The sequence below is a fragment of the Teleopsis dalmanni genome, chromosome X, assembly GCF_002237135.1.
Source record: "Teleopsis dalmanni isolate 2A chromosome X, ASM223713v2, whole genome shotgun sequence".
Classification (NCBI taxonomy): domain Eukaryota; kingdom Metazoa; phylum Arthropoda; class Insecta; order Diptera; family Diopsidae; genus Teleopsis; species Teleopsis dalmanni.
In genome coordinates, this window is record NC_051848.1 from 49,610,170 (window position 1) to 49,635,696 (window position 25,527).

The 25,527-nt window shown below is 33.5% G+C and overlaps 3 protein-coding genes across 3 annotated transcripts; all 3 read left to right on the top strand.

The window, feature by feature from the left end:
- Nucleotides 1-2,108: 2,108 nt before the first annotated feature.
- Nucleotides 2,109-4,668, top strand: LOC119661922 (arylphorin subunit A4-like). The gene is made up of 2 exons (XM_038071438.1): nucleotides 2,109-2,351; nucleotides 2,444-4,668. Exons 1-2 carry the CDS (start codon nucleotides 2,142-2,144, stop codon nucleotides 4,556-4,558), a joined length of 2,325 nt encoding a protein of 774 aa, XP_037927366.1. The 5' UTR covers nucleotides 2,109-2,141; the 3' UTR covers nucleotides 4,559-4,668.
- Nucleotides 4,669-9,155: 4,487 nt separating this feature from the next.
- On the top strand, nucleotides 9,156-11,740 carry LOC119662376 (arylphorin subunit A4-like). The gene is made up of 2 exons (XM_038071982.1): nucleotides 9,156-9,425; nucleotides 9,518-11,740. The coding sequence occupies exons 1-2, from the start codon at nucleotides 9,216-9,218 to the stop codon at nucleotides 11,630-11,632; spliced, it is 2,325 nt and encodes a 774-aa protein (XP_037927910.1). The 5' UTR covers nucleotides 9,156-9,215; the 3' UTR covers nucleotides 11,633-11,740.
- Nucleotides 11,741-16,227: 4,487 nt separating this feature from the next.
- Nucleotides 16,228-18,826, top strand: LOC119662415 (arylphorin subunit A4-like). Its single transcript, XM_038072019.1, has 2 exons — nucleotides 16,228-16,497; nucleotides 16,590-18,826. The coding sequence occupies exons 1-2, from the start codon at nucleotides 16,288-16,290 to the stop codon at nucleotides 18,702-18,704; spliced, it is 2,325 nt and encodes a 774-aa protein (XP_037927947.1). The 5' UTR covers nucleotides 16,228-16,287; the 3' UTR covers nucleotides 18,705-18,826.
- Nucleotides 18,827-25,527: the final 6,701 nt, after the last annotated feature.

A 25,527-nucleotide genomic window follows, 5' to 3' on the forward strand; every position in this document is an offset into this window, starting at 1 on the left:
AAGCAAAATGTATCTTGTAAGCACAATCCTACATAGGATAACCATAAGTATAACTACAGTTGTGCGATTTTCCCCATTTCCCTGTACCTCACTTTTACTTTGCTTAGATTTTATTTTAGTCCTCTGCATGCAATTGTGTTTTGTTACAATGTAGCAAATTTCCACGCCCCCACATGTAGAGCGCCCAACTCCTTCTGATTGTACAACAGTAACTGCCGTAGCACTTCACCTATTGAAAGCAGTTTGCATATACACGCTAATGTATTATTGGGCATTTAAATAACCGAGGGTTTTATTGAGACTGAAATCCTACAGAGGTTGGCAGATAGCCTGGTTCGAAACATTGGCAAATGTTACCAAACGATGTATGCGAAAATGTTATTGTGTTGCTTGTTGTTTGTTTCCAAGCGGAAGCGCTCAGCTTTAGTAGATAAAAAACAAAAAAGGACAAAGAGAAAGTATAGTTCTCATATAGAATATATACTCGTATGTATTGTTTAACAATGCCTTTGTAAAAACACATAGACAGCAAATTCTGTGACACAAATCTATATATCGGTACTTTAAATATTTATTTAAATAAAAGGCTCAAACCCTGAAAAATATAAAAAATAACTTTGTCAAAGCCACTACACGACTATATCTCATCTTAACAGAAGTAGTCCACAAGAGAGCAACCCAAAGATATCGTTATATCTACGATCTTAATGGTATCAGTAAACCGCGCATTCGGTAGTATTTTTAAGCAAAAACACAAATGAAAGTTATTTAGTAATACAAAAGTTCTAATCTTTTAGTTTTCCTATAGCTTAATTCATTTAATTTCCTTCGTGAATTAATCATATTCAAAGAAAATCTTATTTCTTTCCTTTTAGTAAGTTTAAAAAGCACTTATGACAATTTCCTATTGAACTCTTTAAACATTTTTTATTAATTTTTAACAGAGAAATACACGAGTTTTATCTAATGGACCTCAGTCTACGTTCACAAAACGTAGAGCAGTTAGTGTGCTATATCTTATATTATTAGCACTAGAACGGGACTATCCCATCAGGGCACAACCGTTGTCTTAGTCCATTAGAACTATATTTCATTATTATTATTATACTTATTGTTTGCCTTACCTATTAGAGCTCCTTAAAACAAACCTAATACAAACCCCAATACTCTGCGAAACGTTAGGGCCAGTCATGTGATTATACTTACTGCAGGCTGTACAGAGTATAAAAGTGTCACCAATTAATGAAAAGACATGTTGGTGCTTCATATATTGGAAAGAATAAAATAATTTACAATTAAAAGAATAGAATATAATAGCAAACCCCAGCAGGAACCACATAAACTGTTCTACGCAGGTTCCGCATTCTAAGCGTTGAGTTCATTCACAATATGGATTGAATCATACTGATGAAATGTCAACCTAAGCCATTACAGATAGAGGTCTGGAATTGAATTTTACATACTAACTCGGCTTCATAGAATATCAGAAACACATTAAAAACTGCTCGGAAGCAAATATTCTAAGCTTTAATGGGCAAAATGTTTACTTCAAGGTAAAAAATCGTTTATTCTGAAAAAAAATCGTGATGTTCGAAGTATATACTTAAGCTTAAGTGTTTCAAATGCCATCACTTAGTCAATACATTCACACACTTATCGATATATTAAGTTCTAACTGAAATTACAAATTGTATTAGAACGATATTTTTCGGGACTAATAAATAAAAAGCTAAGGTTTCTCTATATAACTGAAACAACAAAATACAATTTTACACAAAAAATATCAAATATTCAGAAAACTTCTGTTTATCTATAGGTATGCATTACATCATTAAGAGCACCAGATCAAACCTCAATCAAAATATTATTCCTAAATAAAAATTTATGTGTGAAATTTTTTGATTTACTAGATTTAATATTATTTTTGGCTACTAATGAAAAAATCTTCAATGCATCCAAAACAAAAGGTCAGAAAGTTTATCACTTGGACAAAAAATAAAAGCGAAAATGCAACGGCAAAGCAAACCAAATTTAGTTGTCAGTTTCCTATAAAATGCGCTCGAACTAAGTGAAGTCAGCAGTCTTTGGGCATTAGAGCAAAGAGCGTCTAATCCGGACCAGTTGTGATCTTGAGGACAAATATGAAACTCGCAATTCTGTTATTGGCCTTGGTGGGCTTTGTGGCTGCGGCCAGCTTCTCTCACTCCAAGGATGTCAAATACGCTGACAAGGACTTCTTGTACAAACAAAAGTTCTTATTTGAAATTGTTTATCGTGTGGAGGATCCTTTGATGTTTGAGGAATGGATTAAGTTTGGTGGTAAATTCTTTGCTGACAAGTCATATTATACAGTAAGTAACAGAATAACCAAAAATGCGTATACAATAAGATTTTGTTCGTATTTGCTTAAATGAAAAAATTGTTTCTTTACTTATAATTTTAGCATTATGATGTGTACATGCAGAAATTCTATGAAGCCTACAAATATGGTGCCCTCTTACCTAAGGGTGAATTCTTTGGTGCTTTCGCCAAGACACACCACAAACAAGCCTGGGGTCTATTCAACTTCTTCTACTATGCTAAGGATTGGGAGACCTTCATGCACAATGTAGCATGGGCACGTATCCATGTTAACGAAGGCATGTTCGTCTATGCACTCACCTTGGCTGTGATCCATCGTCCTGACTTCGAAGGTTTGATCTTGCCCATGATCTATGAAATCTTCCCACAATACTTCTTCAACAGCAAGTTCATCTATGAAGCTGAGAAATTTGATTACGATGTCTGGAGCAAATATACCATGTATGAAAAGGAATACAAGGATATATTCTATAAGGAAAATAAATACTACTCCGACAACAAATATTTCTACACCAAAGACTGGAAGACATGGCAATGGTGGAAAATGATGGGAGTCGGCGAACACTGGTATCATGATGATAAATTCTTTGTCCGCAGCAACTATGAAAACTTCAGCAAGGATCCAAAATGGGCTGAAATTATGCATGACGTTAAGGCTTGGTGGATGCCAGTTGACTATACTCGTGATATTGATTTCTACAACGATCACTCATATCTCTCATACTTCACTGAAGATTTGGACTGGAACGCTTTCTGGTACTACTTCAACATGGATTATGCTTTCTTCTTAGATGGCAAGACTTTCGGTTTGAACAAGGATCGTCGTGGCGAATTATGGATTCATAACTTACAACAAATTACTGCTCGTTACTATTTGGAACGTTTGTCTCATGGCTATGGTGAGATTCCATACTTCTCATACTACCACGCTTATGAATTCGGTTATGATCCAGAATTGATCTACTATAATGGTGTTGGATACAGCTATCGCAAGAACTACTATGAAGTAGAGAGCTACGGCAATTACGAATACTTGAATCACATTTTCAACTACTTCAACCGTATTGAAAAGATCATCGATGAAGGTTATTACACTGCTGCTGACGGCACTAAATACGATTTACGTGATCCTAAATCTGTTGAATACATTGGCAACTTCTTACAAGGCAACTTTGACTCCTTCGATAAATTCTTCTTCAACTATTGGTACCTATTGACTCAAATGTACTTCGGCGGCGTTGACTACCATCAGTTCGATGTATACCCACATGTCTTCCTCAATCCTGAAACCATGTTGCGCGACCCACTCTTCTACTCTTTCCATAAATTGATACTTGAGAAATTCTATTACTTCACCTACCATTTGAAATCGTATACTTACGAGGAATTGTACTTCCCAGGTGTTGCAATTAAGGAAGTGAATGTTAACGATTTCGTCACTTACTTCGATTTCACTGACTTTGATGTCACCAACTTGTTGAACGACAAAATGGTCTTCCATGATGGTAAGTTTGTTTGGGATAAAACACTCTTGGCTCGTCAATCACGTCTCAACCACAAACCATATCACTTTGATATCATTGTTGAAGCCGATAAGGCCTATGATGTTGTAATTCGCACATTCTTGGGACCCAAATACGATGAATATGGACATGTGTTCCCATTGAACGAAAACCGTTACAACTTTGTACAAATCGACAAATTCTTCTATCATCTAGAAAGCGGCAAGAATGTTGTGAATCGAAAGTCGACTGACTATTTCCGATTGGTTGAAGATCGTACCACATACTCAGAACTCTACAAATATGTGATGGCTGCTTTTGATGGCAAATACGAATTCCCATTGGCTATCAGTGAACCACATTGTGGTTTCCCAGAACGTTTAGTCATTCCACATGGTTGGGCCAAGGGTATGCCAATGCAACTGTACTTCATCGTCACACCATACCACGGTAAATTTGATAAACACTACAGTTTCGATTACACGTACTCTTGCGGCATTGGCTCTGGCACTCACTACGTTGATGACTTACCTTTCGGTTATCCATTCGATCGCGAAATCGATGAGTATGAATTCTTTGTTCCCAACTCATTCTTCAAGGATGTCAAGATCTACCATGAGGACAAATTCGAAAAATACTTCGAACATAAGTACGAACATTTCGGAACCTTCGATTATTCCTACTACTCTTATTAAGAGATGTTGTTAACTTTATGAAACGATGATATTAGTTTGTAAGTAGAGCAAAGCATGTTAAAGCACAGCAAAAAATACAAAAAAAAAAAATAAATTAGAATAAGAAATCAGAAGTTTTGAAGTTTAATTTTGAGGGATTATAATCGATTACAGGTAGCGGTACTTGTATTGTTTGAACAAACTCGATTAATAAGTGGACACAATAAGGTTTGCGTTGAAGTACTTAAGGGAATAGTTTTTTGCATTAATGAGAAGAGTGGCTGTCAAATTTATTTTGTTAGAATTTTGAATGTAATGAAGATACGTCTTATTATGTCTATTATATATATAGAATAACTTTGATTTGCACAATAAATTTAATTGGAAATAAATTGATTCGTTTAGTAGAAAAATATTTTCCTTTTTTTATATAGTATGTGCAGCGCTCTAGTATTAAACTCGAGTTCTGAATGAATAATATTGTGAACATATTGCGGAAAAATATTTTTGTTGTCATTCGTATATAATGCATTTAAACAGCAATATACAAACCGATCTTGTAAGGCATGAAAACAATGAACATTCAGATACTTGTTAAGCGCAACTTATGAAAGTATAATAGGTTCTATGCAGAAAAATATCTTTAACAAAAATATATATTGATTAAGTAGGAATGCTTCGATGTAACACATCATTGTGTAAGTTTGCATATATTAATAACGATAGAAAACGCTTTTAAACAAGAGTTACGCTTATACAGACAAATACGCAGCCTTTTTAATTGCAAGGGTACCATACTGTAATAACGGACTTGATTTTATCAGGGCGAAGTGGATAGTTTCCTTATTTACTCCATCAAAAAATTCTGAATATGATAGAAATACAATGCTAGCTGAACTTCTTAGAACTTTTGAAGCACAAGAAAGGTATGAAATCTAAGGAACGTAACTTTAATCGATCTGGAGTGAGTTCTGCATTCCAATTGACAACTAAACCTACAATAGCAAAAATTAGCAATGTTAATTCTTCGTTTGAATTCAAGGCGGACGTTGTTGTTATTAATGCAGGTAGTACAAAGATTAAAAATTTTATAGCTTCAAAGTAAAATCACTTGTACCAATATACTACTTATTCTTTGTTTCCACCTATCATAGCCGCAAGTATCAGCAAGGAGTTCGGAGATTTGGTATTGCTGAATTGTTGAGAATTATTTTGCAGAGGTGTATTAGCTCTGCAAAGATGACGATGTTAGATACTACAGCGTTGTTCATATCCCTTATTGAGTTATGAAAGACTGTTTAACAGTCAAAAAACGAGTTCTCTAGGAGTTATTGTGTTATGAATAACTGGTCAAAAAGGAAACGCCCAAATCGAAAACTGAATCGATAAAATGCAGCGATTGAATAAATTTGGTGTTTCGTCAACAGATCGCTGATAGCTTTGAACAATACTGCGAGCAATGAGCTCTGTATACAAACGAAAAAAAATAATAAATTCATAAAATCTCAACTCTTTCTAGTTTTATTTATATACTTAAAGCTTACTGAACAATACACGGTTAAATCACATTGAGAAGTCGTCATGCAAGAAAAGTCATATTGTAAAATTAATATCAAATATATCTCAACAAGTCGTCTAAGAAGTCTTATATAAAGAACAGTCAAATTATAAGAACAGTATATTAGAAAATCTGAAAATGACTAAGATACTAATATACATTAAGACCGAAAAGTTTTCGGAAATTCTCATTTAAAATTCGCGCGCTGTATATTTTTCGATATTTTAAGTTTATGTAGTTTGGCAGCAATTAAGGACAATTACTATGCCAAAAATGAGCGCGATCTGTCAGACAGTTCGTTTACGGCAGCTGTTGAAACCAGTTCACCTCAGTAGTGCGTTGCGAAAAAAACAATGGAAAAAAATATTGAACAAAGAGTTTGCATCAAATTTTGTGTTTCGAACGAAATTTCGTGTGCAGAATCGTTGCGAATGCTACAAAAGGCTTATGGGGAATCAGTTTTATCGAAAACTCAAGTTTATGAGTGGTACAAAGCCTTTCAGGACGGTCGTACGACCGTCGAAGACATTTCGCAACGCACTACTGAGGTGAACTGGTTTCAACAGCTGCCGTAAACGAACTGTCTGACAGATCGCGCTCATTTTTGGCATAGTAATTAAGGACAGGGCTGCCAAACTACATAAACTTAAAATATCGAAAAATATACAGCGCGCGAATTTTAAATGAGAATTTCCGAAAACTTTTCAGTCTTAATGTAAGTGTGATATTAGTTTGCCAGAAATCGATTACATTAAAGGATGTTTTTATACTATATACCTCATTATTCGTATTGGGTTAATGAATTACATTTTCATTGTTATGATTTCATAGAATCCTCGGAATAAGCTATTTCTGTGGGAAACTAATAAATTTTTCAGGATGAGATATATAAATTTAATGAATTATTTAAACATGTTTTTACAAAATATATTTTGCTAGTTGAACTTTATAAGACTACATGCTTCCCTTTAGGTTTCAAGAAGGTGAACAAATATCAATGTTGTGTTATAAGCTCTGGAATAAAGTATGTAATTTTCTTAAACCCTTAAGAATTATTTCAAGAATGGAACCATGGGCCACATTTACTGAAATGTTCTTTAAAACAAATGCCATCACATGATTATAACATAGACATTTCAGCAGGTTCAAGTGAAATTTCTTGTTATGACAAAAAAGTTACAAATCTTAGGTTTACACCATTTGGTTCGTTTTGAATATATCATTATTATAAATTAAATTTATTTAGCTTTAATAAACTAAAATATTAATTTAAATAGTAATTTTGCAAAAACACGATTAAAATAAATTGAAATAAAAAATTTATTTCTTTTCTCAATTGTACCAATACTCCTTTTAAAAGCATTTTTTCATATCTAGACAAAAGTACATTTACAAAATACTACATGAAAATAAGTTTATTGATCAATAGCTAATGACATTTAGAAGATGTCATAATTTTAAACAATTTATTCCCTTAAAAGTCACAAAAATGGTTTACGGTTTCGGTATAGTTTGATCCAAAATGAGACTACATTTGACTATATCTCACCTAGGTAAGCCACGAAATAAAAATCCGACTAAGAGTAGGTTTAAACGATCAAACTTTTACAGTCGATAATTTATTTTCGTCTCATGAGTTGCGTCTACAAAATACCGTTGTGATCATCAACATGTGCTGTAGATGAAGTTCAAACCAAGGTTTATATGTTTCCCTCATATACCAGGGTACTGTGTTGATAAGCGACTGGCACAAGATAGTTGAAATCGATACCAGTAGAATAAAAAAAAAAATAGAATTGGTGTTGATTATAACTCGATAAAGGGTTTGCCATTTCTTTTATAGTTTTCACAGCTTTTTAAGAATTTCATTCTTTTGCTTGGGATAAGTATTGGGACAAAATACTTTATTAAGAAAATGTGCAATATGCAATCGTTTTTGAAATCTCCTTGAAACAGCAAAATTTTTGATTTAACCTTTTCTACATTTAAAACAAAGTGAATATAAATTTTAAGTCCATATGCTTACTGCTTGGAATTTATAAGAAATAGCTTGAAATATTGGCCTACATGCTCCAAATACTCCAGGTTTAAAGCCATTAATATATCCTGAATATATTCTTATTATAAAACCTGTGTAGCACAAAACTATTCTTTACTGATCTCGAATAAGGAATGGTTAAATATAGAAAATATTTTATAATACAAGTGATGATATCATTGATATGGTTGCATAAAAGCAAAAAAGATAGTTAAGGAAGCCATTTAATATCTATTTTTAGTACTTTTTCGTGAGCTAGAATGCCTAATTGCCTTTTGTGGCCAGTCAATACATTCATGGATCATATATTCATTTAATCAAGATAGGATTCAGTAACTGTCATGATGGAAATATCAGAAGAAGGAGGAGTGGCAACATCAGAGCGTTTCATTTAGAAGTTATATCAAATCTTATGAGATGTTTATGCTTTCACATATATGTTATGCATGTATAAGCACATAAAAATTATAAAAACAAAGATTTTATTTTTTGTGTGAAGTGAATAAATTATAAAGAATATATATAAAAATACATATTTATATATCGATTTAGATTAACAGTACCTAAAAAACTATGAAATAAAATTATTCAGCACAAAATCTTCAACACTAAATCATAACTAAACTGAACATTTGAAATTCATCAAATATTTTATTTCTTTAACACCATATACTGCTCTCCACTACACCGAAATCAACTAAATTTATTAAAACTCTTATCTGTAATTACGAAAATATGTGCTCAGGTTGCAAAGGTGCAAATCTCTATTTGCGTACCCACAAGAACCTAAATGGTACATAACACGAAATCTACAGCGGCTGTTATCAAATAGTTCAGCATAATGTCACCTATTGCTATTATGCTTCTGCTGATATCAATGCAAATTAGGTCAAGAAGTTTATCAAATGCTAAAAAATAAACACCGAAAAACAGTTCCATGGTGAGTGCTGTGCTTAGAATGCAACGATATCATTTAGCTCAGTTGGTATAAAAACCGCGTTGCACTTAGCTTAACTCAACAGTCTTTGGGCATTAGAGCAAAGAGCGTCTAATCCGGACCAGTTGTGATCTTGAGGACAAATATGAAATTCGCAATTCTGTTATTGGCCTTGGTGGGCTTTGTAGCTGCGGCCAGCTTCTCCCACTCCAAGGATGTCAAATACGCTGAAAAGGACTTCTTGTACAAACAAAAGTTCTTATTTGAAATTGTTTATCGTGTGGAGGATCCTTTGATGTTCGAGGAATGGATTAAGTTTGGTGGTAAATTCTTTGCTGACAAGTCATATTATACAGTAAGTAACAGAATAACCAAAAATGCGTATACAATAAGATTTTGTTCGTATTTGCTTAAATGAAAAAATTGTTTCTTTACTTATAATTTTAGCATTATGATGTGTACATGCAGAAATTCTATGAAGCCTACAAATATGGTGCCCTCTTACCTAAGGGTGAATTCTTTGGTGCTTTCGCCAAGACACACCACAAACAAGCCTGGGGTCTATTCAACTTCTTCTACTATGCTAAGGATTGGGAGACCTTCATGCACAATGTAGCATGGGCACGTATCCATGTTAACGAAGGCATGTTCGTCTATGCACTCACCTTGGCTGTGATCCATCGTCCTGACTTCGAAGGTTTGATCTTGCCCATGATCTATGAAATCTTCCCACAATACTTCTTCAACAGCAAGTTCATCTATGAAGCTGAGAAATTTGATTACGATGTCTGGAGCAAATATACCATGTATGAAAAGGAATACAAGGATATATTCTATAAGGAAAATAAATACTACTCCGACAACAAATATTTCTACACCAAAGACTGGAAGACATGGCAATGGTGGAAAATGATGGGAGTCGGCGAACACTGGTATCATGATGATAAATTCTTTGTCCGCAGCAACTATGAAAACTTCAGCAAGGATCCAAAATGGGCTGAAATTATGCATGACGTTAAGGCTTGGTGGATGCCAGTTGACTATACTCGTGATATTGATTTCTACAACGATCACTCATATCTCTCATACTTCACTGAAGATTTGGACTGGAACGCTTTCTGGTACTACTTCAACATGGATTATGCTTTCTTCTTAGATGGCAAGACTTTCGGTTTGAACAAGGATCGTCGTGGCGAATTATGGATTCATAACTTACAACAAATTACTGCTCGTTACTATTTGGAACGTTTGTCTCATGGCTATGGTGAGATTCCATACTTCTCATACTACCACGCTTATGAATTCGGTTATGATCCAGAATTGATCTACTATAATGGTGTTGGATACAGCTATCGCAAGAACTACTATGAAGTAGAGAGCTACGGCAATTACGAATACTTGAATCACATTTTCAACTACTTCAACCGTATTGAAAAGATCATCGATGAAGGTTATTACACTGCTGCTGACGGCACTAAATACGATTTACGTGATCCTAAATCTGTTGAATACATTGGCAACTTCTTACAAGGCAACTTTGACTCCTTCGATAAATTCTTCTTCAACTATTGGTACCTATTGACTCAAATGTACTTCGGCGGCGTTGACTACCATCAGTTCGATGTATACCCACATGTCTTCCTCAATCCTGAAACCATGTTGCGCGACCCACTCTTCTACTCTTTCCATAAATTGATACTTGAGAAATTCTATTACTTCACCTACCATTTGAAATCGTATACTTACGAGGAATTGTACTTCCCAGGTGTTGCAATTAAGGAAGTGAATGTTAACGATTTCGTTACTTACTTCGATTTCACTGACTTTGATGTCACCAACTTGTTGAACGACAAAATGGTCTTCCATGATGGTAAGTTTGTTTGGGATAAAACACTCTTGGCTCGTCAATCACGTCTCAACCACAAACCATATCACTTTGATATCATTGTTGAAGCCGATAAGGCCTATGATGTTGTAATTCGCACATTCTTGGGACCCAAATACGATGAATATGGACATGTGTTCCCATTGAACGAAAACCGTTACAACTTTGTACAAATCGACAAATTCTTCTATCATCTAGAAAGCGGCAAGAATGTTGTGAATCGAAAGTCGACTGACTATTTCCGATTGGTTGAAGATCGTACCACATACTCAGAACTCTACAAATATGTGATGGCTGCTTTTGATGGCAAATACGAATTCCCATTGGCTATCAGTGAACCACATTGTGGTTTCCCAGAACGTTTAGTCATTCCACATGGTTGGGCCAAGGGTATGCCAATGCAACTCTACTTCATCGTCACACCATACCACGGTAAATTTGATAAGCACTACAGTTTCGATTACACGTACTCTTGCGGCATTGGCTCTGGCACTCACTACGTTGATGACTTACCTTTCGGTTATCCATTCGATCGCGAAATCGATGAGTATGAATTCTTTGTTCCCAACTCATTCTTCAAGGATGTCAAGATCTACCATGAGGACAAATTCGAAAAATACTTCGAACACAAGTACGAACATTTCGGAACCTTCGATTATTCCTACTACTCTTATTAAGAGATGTTGTTAACTTTATGAAACGATGATATTAGTTTGTAAGTAGAGCAAAGCATGTTAAAGCACAGCAAAAAATACAAAAAAAAAATAAATTAGAATAAGAAATCAGAAGTTTTGAAGTTTAATTTTGAGGGATTATAATCGATTACAGGTAGCGGTACTTGTATTGTTTGAACAAACTCGATTAATAAGTGGACACAATAAGGTTTGCGTTGAAGTACTTAAGGGAATAATTTTTTGCATTAATGAGAAGAGTGGCTGTCAAATTTATTTTGTTAGAATTTTGAATGTAATGAAGATACGTCTTATTATGTCTATTATATATATAGAATAACTTTGATTTGCACAATGAATTTAATTGGAAATATATTGATTCGTTTAGTAGAAAAATATTTTCCTTTTTTTATATAGTATGTGCAGCGCTCTAGTATTAAACTCGAGTTCTGAATGAATAATATTGTGAACATATTGCGGAAAAATATTTTTGTTGTCATTCGTATATAATGCATTTAAACAGCAATATACAAACCGATCTTGTAAGGCATGAAAACAATGAACATTCAGATACTTGTTAAGCGCAACTTATGAAAGTATAATAGGTTCTATGCAGAAAAATATCTTTAACAAAAATATATATTGATTAAGTAGGAATGCTTCGATGTAACACATCATTGTGTAAGTTTGCATATATTAATAACGATAGAAAACGCTTTTAAACAAGAGTTACGCTTATACAGACAAATACGCAGCCTTTTTAATTGCAAGGGTACCATACTGTAATAACGGACTTGATTTTATCAGGGCGAAGTGGATAGTTTCCTTATTTACTCCATCAAAAAATTCTGAATATGATAGAAATACAATGCTAGCTGAACTTCTTAGAACTTTTGAAGCACAAGAAAGGTATGAAATCTAAGGAACGTAACTTTAATCGATCTGGAGTGAGTTCTGCATTCCAATTGACAACTAAACCTACAATAGCAAAAATTAGCAATGTTAATTCTTCGTTTGAATTCAAGGCGGACGTTGTTGTTATTAATGCAGGTAGTACAAAGATTAAAAATTTTATAGCTTCAAAGTAAAATCACTTGTACCAATATACTACTTATTCTTTGTTTCCACCTATCATAGCCGCAAGTATCAGCAAGGAGTTCGGAGATTTGGTATTGCTGAATTGTTGAGAATTATTTTGCAGAGGTGTATTAGCTCTGCAAAGATGACGATGTTAGATACTACAGCGTTGTTCATATCCCTTATTGAGTTATGAAAGACTGTTTAACAGTCAAAAAACGAGTTCTCTAGGAGTTATTGTGTTATGAATAACTGGTCAAAAAGGAAACGCCCAAATCGAAAACTGAATCGATAAAATGCAGCGATTGAATAAATTTGGTGTTTCGTCAACAGATCGCTGATAGCTTTGAACAATACTGCGAGCAATGAGCTCTGTATACAAACGAAAAAAAATAATAAATTCATAAAATCTCAACTCTTTCTAGTTTTATTTATATACTTAAAGCTTACTGAACAATACACGGTTAAATCACATTGAGAAGTCGTCATGCAAGAAAAGTCATATTGTAAAATTAATATCAAATATATCTCAACAAGTCGTCTAAGAAGTCTTATATAAAGAACAGTCAAATTATAAGAACAGTATATTAGAAAATCTGAAAATGACTAAGATACTAATATACATTAAGACCGAAAAGTTTTCGGAAATTCTCATTTAAAATTCGCGCGCTGTATATTTTTCGATATTTTAAGTTTATGTAGTTTGGCAGCAATTAAGGACAATTACTATGCCAAAAATGAGCGCGATCTGTCAGACAGTTCGTTTACGGCAGCTGTTGAAACCAGTTCACCTCAGTAGTGCGTTGCGAAAAAAACAATGGAAAAAAATATTGAACAAAGAGTTTGCATCAAATTTTGTGTTTCGAACGAAATTTCGTGTGCAGAATCGTTGCGAATGCTACAAAAGGCTTATGGGGAATCAGTTTTATCGAAAACTCAAGTTTATGAGTGGTACAAAGCCTTTCAGGACGGTCGTACGACCGTCGAAGACATTTCGCAACGCACTACTGAGGTGAACTGGTTTCAACAGCTGCCGTAAACGAACTGTCTGACAGATCGCGCTCATTTTTGGCATAGTAATTAAGGACAGGGCTGCCAAACTACATAAACTTAAAATATCGAAAAATATACAGCGCGCGAATTTTAAATGAGAATTTCCGAAAACTTTTCAGTCTTAATGTAAGTGTGATATTAGTTTGCCAGAAATCGATTACATTAAAGGATGTTTTTATACTATATACCTCATTATTCGTATTGGGTTAATGAATTACATTTTCATTGTTATGATTTCATAGAATCCTCGGAATAAGCTATTTCTGTGGGAAACTAATAAATTTTTCAGGATGAGATATATAAATTTAATGAATTATTTAAACATGTTTTTACAAAATATATTTTGCTAGTTGAACTTTATAAGACTACATGCTTCCCTTTAGGTTTCAAGAAGGTGAACAAATATCAATGTTGTGTTATAAGCTCTGGAATAAAGTATGTAATTTTCTTAAACCCTTAAGAATTATTTCAAGAATGGAACCATGGGCCACATTTACTGAAATGTTCTTTAAAACAAATGCCATCACATGATTATAACATAGACATTTCAGCAGGTTCAAGTGAAATTTCTTGTTATGACAAAAAAGTTACAAATCTTAGGTTTACACCATTTGGTTCGTTTTGAATATATCATTATTATAAATTAAATTTATTTAGCTTTAATAAACTAAAATATTAATTTAAATAGTAATTTTGCAAAAACACGATTAAAATAAATTGAAATAAAAAATTTATTTCTTTTCTCAATTGTACCAATACTCCTTTTAAAAGCATTTTTTCATATCTAGACAAAAGTACATTTACAAAATACTACATGAAAATAAGTTTATTGATCAATAGCTAATGACATTTAGAAGATGTCATAATTTTAAACAATTTATTCCCTTAAAAGTCACAAAAATGGTTTACGGTTTCGGTATAGTTTGATCCAAAATGAGACTACATTTGACTATATCTCACCTAGGTAAGCCACGAAATAAAAATCCGACTAAGAGTAGGTTTAAACGATCAAACTTTTACAGTCGATAATTTATTTTCGTCTCATGAGTTGCGTCTACAAAATACCGTTGTGATCATCAACATGTGCTGTAGATGAAGTTCAAACCAAGGTTTATATGTTTCCCTCATATACCAGGGTACTGTGTTGATAAGCGACTGGCACAAGATAGTTGAAATCGATACCAGTAGAATAAAAAAAAAAATAGAATTGGTGTTGATTATAACTCGATAAAGGGTTTGCCATTTCTTTTATAGTTTTCACAGCTTTTTAAGAATTTCATTCTTTTGCTTGGGATAAGTATTGGGACAAAATACTTTATTAAGAAAATGTGCAATATGCAATCGTTTTTGAAACCTCCTTGAAACAGCAAAATTTTTGATTTAACCTTTTCTACATTTAAAACGAAGTGAATATAAATTTTAAGTCCATATGCTTACTGCTTGGAATTTATAAGAAATAGCTTGAAATATTGGCCTACATGCTCCAAATGCTCCAGGTTTAAAGCCGTTAATATATCCTGAATATATTCTTATTATAAAACCTATGTAGCACAAAACTATTCTTTAATTATCTCGAATAAGGAATGGTTAAATATAGAAAATATTTTATAATACAAGTGATGATATCATTGATATGGTTGCATAAAAGCAAAAAAGATAGTTAAGGAAGCCATTTAATATCTATTTTTAGTACTTTTTCGTGAGCTAGAATGCCTAATTGCCTTTTGTGGCCAGTCAATACATTCATGGATCATATATTCATTTAATCAAGATAGGATTCAGTAACTGTCATGATGGAAATATCAGAAGAAGGAGGAGTGGCAACATCAGAGCGTTTCATTTAGAAGTTATATCAAATCTTATGAGATGTTTATGCTTTCACATATATGTTATGCATGTATAAGCACATAAAAATTATAAAAACAAAGATTTTATTTTTTGTGTGAAGTGAATAAATTATAAAGAATATATATAAAAATACATATTTATATATCGATTTAGATTAACAGTACCTAAAAAACTATGAAATAAAATTATTCAGCACAAAATCTTCAACACTAAATCATAACTAAACTGAACATTTGAAATTCATCAAATATTTTATTTCTTTAACACCATATACTGCTCTCCACTACACCGAAATCAACTAAATTTATTAAAACTCTTATCTGTAATTACGAAAATATGTGCTCAGGTTGCAAAGGTGCAAATCTCTATTTGCGTACCCACAAGAACCTAAATGGTACATAACACGAAATCTACAGCGGCTGTTATCAAATAGTTCAGCATAATGTCACCTATTGCTATTATGCTTCTGCTGATATCAATGCAAATTAGGTCAAGAAGTTTATCAAATGCTAAAAAATAAACACCGAAAAACAGTTCCATGGTGAGTGCTGTGCTTAGAATGCAACGATATCATTTAGCTCAGTTGGTATAAAAACCGCGTTGCACTTAGCTTAACTCAACAGTCTTTGGGCATTAGAGCAAAGAGCGTCTAATCCGGACCAGTTGTGATCTTGAGGACAAATATGAAATTCGCAATTCTGTTATTGGCCTTGGTGGGCTTTGTAGCTGCGGCCAGCTTCTCCCACTCCAAGGATGTCAAATACGCTGACAAGGACTTCTTGTACAAACAAAAGTTCTTATTTGAAATTGTTTATCGTGTGGAGGATCCTTTGATGTTCGAGGAATGGATTAAGTTTGGTGGTAAATTCTTTGCTGACAAGTCATATTATACAGTAAGTAACAGAATAACCAAAAATGCGTATACAATAAGATTTTGTTCGTATTTGCTTAAATGAAAAAATTGTTTCTTTACTTATAATTTTAGCATTATGATGTGTACATGCAGAAATTCTATGAAGCCTACAAATATGGTGCCCTCTTACCTAAGGGTGAATTCTTTGGTGCTTTCGCCAAGACACACCACAAACAAGCCTGGGGTCTATTCAACTTCTTCTACTATGCTAAGGATTGGGAGACCTTCATGCACAATGTAGCATGGGCACGTATCCATGTTAACGAAGGCATGTTCGTCTATGCACTCACCTTGGCTGTGATCCATCGTCCTGACTTCGAAGGTTTGATCTTGCCCATGATCTATGAAATCTTCCCACAATACTTCTTCAACAGCAAGTTCATCTATGAAGCTGAGAAATTTGATTACGATGTCTGGAGCAAATATACCATGTATGAAAAGGAATACAAGGATATATTCTATAAGGAAAATAAATACTACTCCGACAACAAATATTTCTACACCAAAGACTGGAAGACATGGCAATGGTGGAAAATGATGGGAGTCGGCGAACACTGGTATCATGATGATAAATTCTTTGTCCGCAGCAACTATGAAAACTTCAGCAAGGATCCAAAATGGGCTGAAATTATGCATGACGTTAAGGCTTGGTGGATGCCAGTTGACTATACTCGTGATATTGATTTCTACAACGATCACTCATATCTCTCATACTTCACTGAAGATTTGGACTGGAACGCTTTCTGGTACTACTTCAACATGGATTATGCTTTCTTCTTAGATGGCAAGACTTTCGGTTTGAACAAGGATCGTCGTGGCGAATTATGGATTCATAACTTACAACAAATTACTGCTCGTTACTATTTGGAACGTTTGTCTCATGGCTATGGTGAGATTCCATACTTCTCATACTACCACGCTTATGAATTCGGTTATGATCCAGAATTGATCTACTATAATGGTGTTGGATACAGCTATCGCAAGAACTACTATGAAGTAGAGAGCTACGGCAATTACGAATACTTGAATCACATTTTCAACTACTTCAACCGTATTGAAAAGATCATCGATGAAGGTTATTACACTGCTGCTGACGGCACTAAATACGATTTACGTGATCCTAAATCTGTTGAATACATTGGCAACTTCTTACAAGGCAACTTTGACTCCTTCGATAAATTCTTCTTCAACTATTGGTACCTATTGACTCAAATGTACTTCGGCGGCGTTGACTACCATCAGTTCGATGTATACCCACATGTCTTCCTCAATCCTGAAACCATGTTGCGCGACCCACTCTTCTACTCTTTCCATAAATTGATACTTGAGAAATTCTATTACTTCACCTACCATTTGAAATCGTATACTTACGAGGAATTGTACTTCCCAGGTGTTGCAATTAAGGAAGTGAATGTTAACGATTTCGTCACTTACTTCGATTTCACTGACTTTGATGTCACCAACTTGTTGAACGACAAAATGGTCTTCCATGATGGTAAGTTTGTTTGGGATAAAACACTCTTGGCTCGTCAATCACGTCTCAACCACAAACCATATCACTTTGATATCATTGTTGAAGCCGATAAGGCCTATGATGTTGTAATTCGCACATTCTTGGGACCCAAATACGATGAATATGGACATGTGTTCCCATTGAACGAAAACCGTTACAACTTTGTACAAATCGACAAATTCTTCTATCATCTAGAAAGCGGCAAGAATGTTGTGAATCGAAAGTCCACTGACTATTTCCGATGGGTTGAAGATCGTACCACATACTCAGAACTCTACAAATATGTGATGGCTGCTTTTGATGGCAAATACGAATTCCCATTGGCTATCAGTCAACCACATTGTGGTTTCCCAGAACGTTTAGTCATTCCACATGGTTGGGCCAAGGGTATGCCAATGCAACTCTACTTCATCGTCACACCATACCACGGTAAATTTGATAAGCACTACAGTTTCGATTACACGTACTCTTGCGGCATTGGCTCTGGCACTCGCTATGTTGATGACTTACCATTCGGTTATCCATTCGATCGTGAAATCGATGAGTATGAATTCTTTGTTCCTAACTCATTCTTCAAGGATGTCAAGATCTACCATGAGGACAAATTCGAAAAATACTTCGAACATAAGTACGAACATTTCGGAACCTTCGATTATTCCTACTACTCTTATTAAGAGATGTTGTTAACTTTATGAAACGATGATATTAGTTTGTAAGTAGAGCAAAGCATGTTAAAGCACAGCAAAAAACACAAAAAAAAAATAAATACGTTTCAAGTTTTTATAAAAAATTCAAATACCGTTGTTTGGTTAAAAGTTTTTAAGATTTTGATATTTGGGAAGTCGAAGATTTGAGTAATGAATAAAGTTTTAAGGACAGTATTGTCATATATGCTGGATGGAAATGGCTTTACAAGAGTGTGTTTGGTATAAATCAAACCGTTATAATAGTTAATGGCATTCGAGCAGAGTGTTTAATTTTTGTAGTTTGTGGTCGATTCTGAACTTCTGAAGAGTTTATATAATATGTGGTGAAACAGTTTCTGATTAGCGATCATGTAGAAGGAATAACAGAAGGGATAACAGCCATTTTTGGCAAAGTCAGAACAAAAATGTTGGTGCGGAATATTTTTCATTGAGTGGATTATGGATAATTGAACTGTTTATATTAAATTGTAAAATTGAAATAATTTAGATTGTATTGTTCTAACAAGGAGCGAACTAGTTTCGCTCTCTGAGTAATAAAAAAATATGAGTTTTGTATGCCTTAAGTTCCGGAGTGCTAAGTTTAACTGCCACCAAAAAATGAATACGACTGGGTCTGTGGACAGCTACATACTGATAAGCAATTTTCAGCACTGTAAATAGGTATTGTCTGTTATAAGACATCCTTAGGATGCCTTCTTATTGTTACTGATATATAAATGAACTCTTGTATTAACAGATGTAATTAGTACAACTGCTTTGTCTGTATGGCACTTAGGGTTTATAGAAACTAATAGGGAAAATAAAGAACGTAAGAACTTTTATCGGCAGCAACGTAAGGAACCCTGCTATGTCACTGCTTGTTATAATAAGGTAACTACTATGAAGTTAATAGATATTTTGCTGGCAGTTATTAATTTTGGTGAAAAATTTTGTCTGTTCTTGGTGTAAATCCTTTTAGGAAATTCACAATTTTATGGCAAATGAATTGCAATCAATTTGTCGCCAGTTGCGTTTCGTTTGGGAATTGTATCTATGCATGGATACTGAATTTCATCATTTGATTTTCATTAAAGGACTTTTTACTTTCTGATTTGTGTTTGCATTCAGGTTTTGGATTGGAGTATTATTATTGTAAATATAATTTATACATGTAAAGTTCACTTAACTACAACTGCAGCGATGGTTGCGTACCGCAGTATGTGGCAAGTGCACCATATCCATTTGATAACATTCTGATCGAATTTAACCGCAAAAACTAATAATAAAATGCAGAATGCTGAAAATGAAACCACAAACGGTGATTAAGTGAGGATATTCATACACATGTGTGTACATATGGAGATGCAACTGGCAACTGGACTTCAACAGAGTCTCACTTTAAAAGTAGTTTCAAGGGTATGCAGTGGCTTTAATATGAACTAGGATAAATTGCTGAATGCGTGACCAATTATAATAAAGATACGGGTATATAGATACGGGTATTGTTTTAAAGGATATTAAAATTGACAAAAAGAATAATATATGCAATATAATTTAATAGGAATAGAAATAAGAAATATTATTTATCATGGACATGAAAATATATGAAATGTGACTATAAACAGTAGACTTTTGTAATAAATAATAAAATTATATGAAGTACTTTTAATGGCCTCTTACGCGTTGGTGACGAGTATCGAATTAGTTGGAACGATGAGCTCTATGAGCTATACCGCGACATTGATATAGTTTAGCGCTTAAAAATTCAGTGACTTCTCTGAGTTCTTCATGTCGTACTAATAGAAGAAAGTGTTTCGGCTAGAAAGGTGTTTGATTCGGTACCCGGAGGAGGAAAACGCGTTAGAGGACGTCCGCATCTTCGTTGGAAGAACTAGGCGACCAATGATTTGGGGGCGTTCGGTACTATCAACTGGCGACAGCCAAGTAGGACTCACGTCTGTAAAGGTCAAGTAAAGAAAAGAAGAAGTTTTAATGAGTTATCAAGATAGACCTATTGTAACAGCTGTGACCACTTCAACGAATTAGCAAAGTGACTTTTGTCATATTGTTGCTATCATAGATATAAGTTTCTGTTATTAACCCGTACAGTTATACACCAATCTATCTTAAAAGGACTCCAGATGACAGACATCAGTAGTTCAACATAATTAACTTTTCACGTTAAGAGTTTGTCTATAGCATAATAAATCTTATGGGTCGAAAAACTCCATTCCAGCAACTTTCGGCAAGTTTCTGTACTTTTATCGGAAATTTTTAGTCAAGTGTTTTTGCATATTTGTCATCTTCTCATACTATTTGTCAGTCCCGTTGTAAACATAACGCATTTAAAAGGTTTATATCAGTGCTTCGAACCGGATATTTTTTCGTTTCGGTTTTCGTTTCAGTTTAAAAAAAAGAAATATGTGGGTTCAGTTCCGATTTTTGTCACTGCAGAAATATCGGTTTTTGATTTTCGGTTCGGTTCAGGTTCGAAGCCCAAGTCAATATTGTACAAAATATTTTAGAAACTGTCCAAGAAGTCAGTAAACTAATATCAATTTTAGTACTAAAAAAAGAAATTATTATTTCAATTAAAAATATTATTAACCCAATAAAATAATGCAAACAATTATGTTGTTTTTCCCGAAACATATGTCCAATATTTTGGACCCACTTAATGTGATCGTTACATCAAAATTGAATCCAATATAACAAACATTACTGGTTACGGTATGTAAAGTAAAAATATATTTTCAATATATAAAAAAATTCAAGCAAAAATTATATATCTGAACTGATCTTGTACTTTTCTCCAACTTTTATAAAAAAAATAAAAGAAGAAATATCCACTAGTCAAAATTTATTTTAATGTTGATAAAATTTTAGACAACTGTACTAACTTTGGACACAACTAAACTATACCATGAAGTATTCAAAGCTTTAGTACTAAAAACATATTTTTATAAAGAGTAATGAATATTTTAAAATATTTTGACAAATACTTTTTAACACATTAATTTTTAGGTTTTAGTGCTAAAAAAACAATAAACGTAGATATTTTCAACAAAAGATTGTAGAATAGGAGAGTAGTTGTGTGAAAATATACATATATATGAATTGCAGTTTATTCTTTGGACATTACTAAGTTAGCTTAGGTTATACCGGCAATTTCAAACGATCCACTTAAGCCTTTAGACTCACTGTGCTACTGTATTATTAAAAACCTGTACGTTAAAACCATTTACAACCATTGGCAAAGCTTATGATGTTATTCAGAGGAAGGTCGTGAAGTTCACTAAGATCCTAAAAAAAGAAATCTGCTAAAGTGTTAAGGCTGCGGCGCGTATGTGCCGGACAGATGCAAAGCAGATGGGAGGCACTTTTATCGTCCTCGCCATAACTGCGGCATATAGGTTGAAAGGGATACGCAGTCTCCTAAACCTACTACTGATGTCCTACCGAGTTTGGACATTACTAAGCTATACCAGAAATTACTAGGAGTTTTAGTACTACTAGGAGTTTTAGTACTAAAAACGAAAACTTTTGAACTAAAAACGGGTAAAGATTTTTATGAACTTTGAATTTGAATTTAAAGTTGATTATTAAAACTTTTTTATTCTTTAATTTTCATTAAAATTAAATTGAAAAAATTTTGGTCTGCGGTACTGTCTTTAAAAATTTTTAAATTAAATCATAAAGTGTTCTTTAATTTTACTATATATTTAGTACATCCAATTTGTATGGTTGAAGTACAAGCAAGTAAATATGTCAATATGTATATCTGTAATATATCTGCATGACTGGTAGATACATGAAATTTGTGATTATGCAAATTGTGGTTTACTATACATTTGCAAAAATATTTCATTGTTTGTTAGTTTCACATTTACTTTTAGGTTAATTTTAGTACATACACGTACACATTCACGTATGAAGCTTTAGTACAAGTGATATGGTTAGTTACATATATGTAGAGTGTTAACATAGATAGAATTTTGTGTATTATTTACCCATTTCTATGGAATTTACTTTCAGTTCGTTTTTAGTAATTCAATGATTTTAGTAAAGAAAATTTGAGTAGAAATTTGACCACAAAAATATAGTATGTCTACATATAATATAATTATATTATTATATTATATCATAATATAATTGAATCGTGTCTTTTCTTAAATTTAATTTTATGTTTCATTGACAATATACTAGACTAAATTATCTTGTTTTGGATGAATTTGTAAGTAAATGCACAAGTATGGGTATTTTAACGGATAACTCGCTTACCACTACAACTAACAACAATTACAATTGAAATAGTCATCATCTGAAATGCTTTCCAAAGGACTCGAATTACAAATGACGGCATTAGGTTTCCATATCAGCCGTTGGCGATAGCAGTGACGAAGGCATTGACACTGTTGTTGCGCTTGCTCTCGACGTCGATGTATATATTTTGGTTAATTATGTTTACTGAACTCAAAAAGTCATATTTTGTGGCAATTCTGAGTTTAATTTTGTGGTACTGTAAACTCCAAATTCATAATTTTATAAAGTTTGCCATTGTGTAGTATGCACACAAGGGCAATCTAGCAAAACTGTTATGTTAACACTCACTCACTGCCCGACGACAACAAGGACAACAATAGTAAGCAGACTATAAAACGTAGAGTGACGGTAATTTTAGAAGCAAACAAGTTATTTTAATTAGTTTTTATATCGAGGAACAGCCCGAAAGAGCAGCTACTTAAGTGGTAGTAGACTAGGCGTACATGTGGCCATCATTGAAATAGATAGCAATACTAATTGTTTTCGTTAGTCAGTGAGAGATGCTATTAAGACACATATCATATATATATGATATGTGTCTATATATCATTTTGAAAAATGAAGAACAAAATCTTTTAAAAAATATGTGTCCAATGTGAAAGGTGCCATTAGGAAAGTGATATTAAGATATCATTAAAATAAACGTATGGTGTGTCTATTCAACTGGTGGCAGCCCGTCAATAATTCTTAGGCTGACGTCACCGCTTTCTAGAAAATGTGATGGACAGGATAAGGTTGCTCTTAAATAGCAAACTGCGATGTCTACTACAGCTGTCACGAAAATAAGCATGAATTCGGATGAGATTTTGTGGTAAAAAAGAGAGACTGTCAAATCCATTTCAGCGATTCACACCAGTGAACGAAAGTCTGGCCAATTTGATCTCATATCTTGGAAGAATTCGTTTTTTTTTTCGTTGTACAATTGTTGTAACTGCTGTTGGAGTTGTTGAATTTGTTGTTTTAAAAGTTTTACATGAGCTGATATAGGTGCTTCTGCAATAGTTGTTGTTTGTTGCAGTATGTTGCAATAACAACGATTTTTTCCGAACTAAATATAAAATATTGTGACTTTTTAAAAGCACAACAATGTTTTATCTTTAAACTTTTTATTAAATATCACATAGAACCATACTTGGTACAAACATAAATCAACTAGATTTATAAACTTACCGCGTATGTTGATATTTGGAAGAAATTGAATAAGAGATAAACACTCTTTAGACTTACCTGAAAGAAAATATAAAATAATTGGTTATTATAGAAAGAATATAAAATTTGTTAAATAAATTATATAAAAGTATTACAGTACTTAGTAGAAAGGAATGGATTTTAAAAGATATATAGACAGAAAAAATCGCCGTGGTGATAATAGTAAAGCATTAGTACAAGATAGATGAATACAAGAGGCAGCTCGCCATATATGTAGTAAGATCGTCTTACTTAGAACAGTTGTGATACTACAGTTTAGATATATGCATATTTATATAGATATGTGAATTTATATACAAATATAAAAGCACACGCCAACTCCTTACACATAACTCCTTTACAGGAACTCTATACTTACCCACCTAGTTGCTTTAATGAAGCAGATAATGTTCTTAACGCTTAAGCTAGTTATAGTGCACCTTTCATACCTTTCATGATAGACATTCCATACAGAAACGCCCTAGAGTGAATGTGTACCTTTTCGAGAGTGCTGAGCAGTGACACCCAGATAGTTAACACTGTCCTCTTTAGTGATCTTTCGGGTCATAAGCGGACAATATTATATGTAAAGTTAGACAAATGTTTTTGCAGAACTATCTTTGCTTCAATATTTTTTAATACTATTACATATAACCAGTTCGGCTGAGGCTAAAGGGAGTTTTGAAAGAATAAATGATGCAATGAGAAACTGTGTGCAATTTCCAGCGAGTTCAGTGTATGTCCCTATATTACGGAACGCATTTTATAATATCGACTGAATGCATAAACTTCTATACTAGAAATAATCAATGGAAAGCTGTGAACCAGAAATGTTTTTATGATCCGGAACCCATTTCAAGTTATCCACCGAATGGATATGAAGGAAGGCAATATTTGACAATTGGTTGTGTCTATTCCAATGCAACAGCCTCATCTTTCAATCTTTTCTCGTTTTTCACAAATATTGGTTGAATTATCGTTATTTTTAATAACTTATTTTTAGTATTCGGGGCTGATATCGTTTAATCTTGACATTTCAGGTTTACATTTCAGTCACTTTAGGTTTAATTTTTTTATGAACACCGTCACAGCGTTTTGCAACACTGTCAGAGTTCTTTGAAAGTGTTATCGTTCGAAACAGTAAGGATTTACATAACCACATACAGGTTGTGGAGAGATCTAACAATTTTTCACAAGTGGTTTTCTGTTTAAAAATTGCACTAATAAACTATTTTCAAACTAATTTTTTCCAAAAAGTAGAAGTATGCACGCGGTATTGCTACTATTTCGATAATATGAT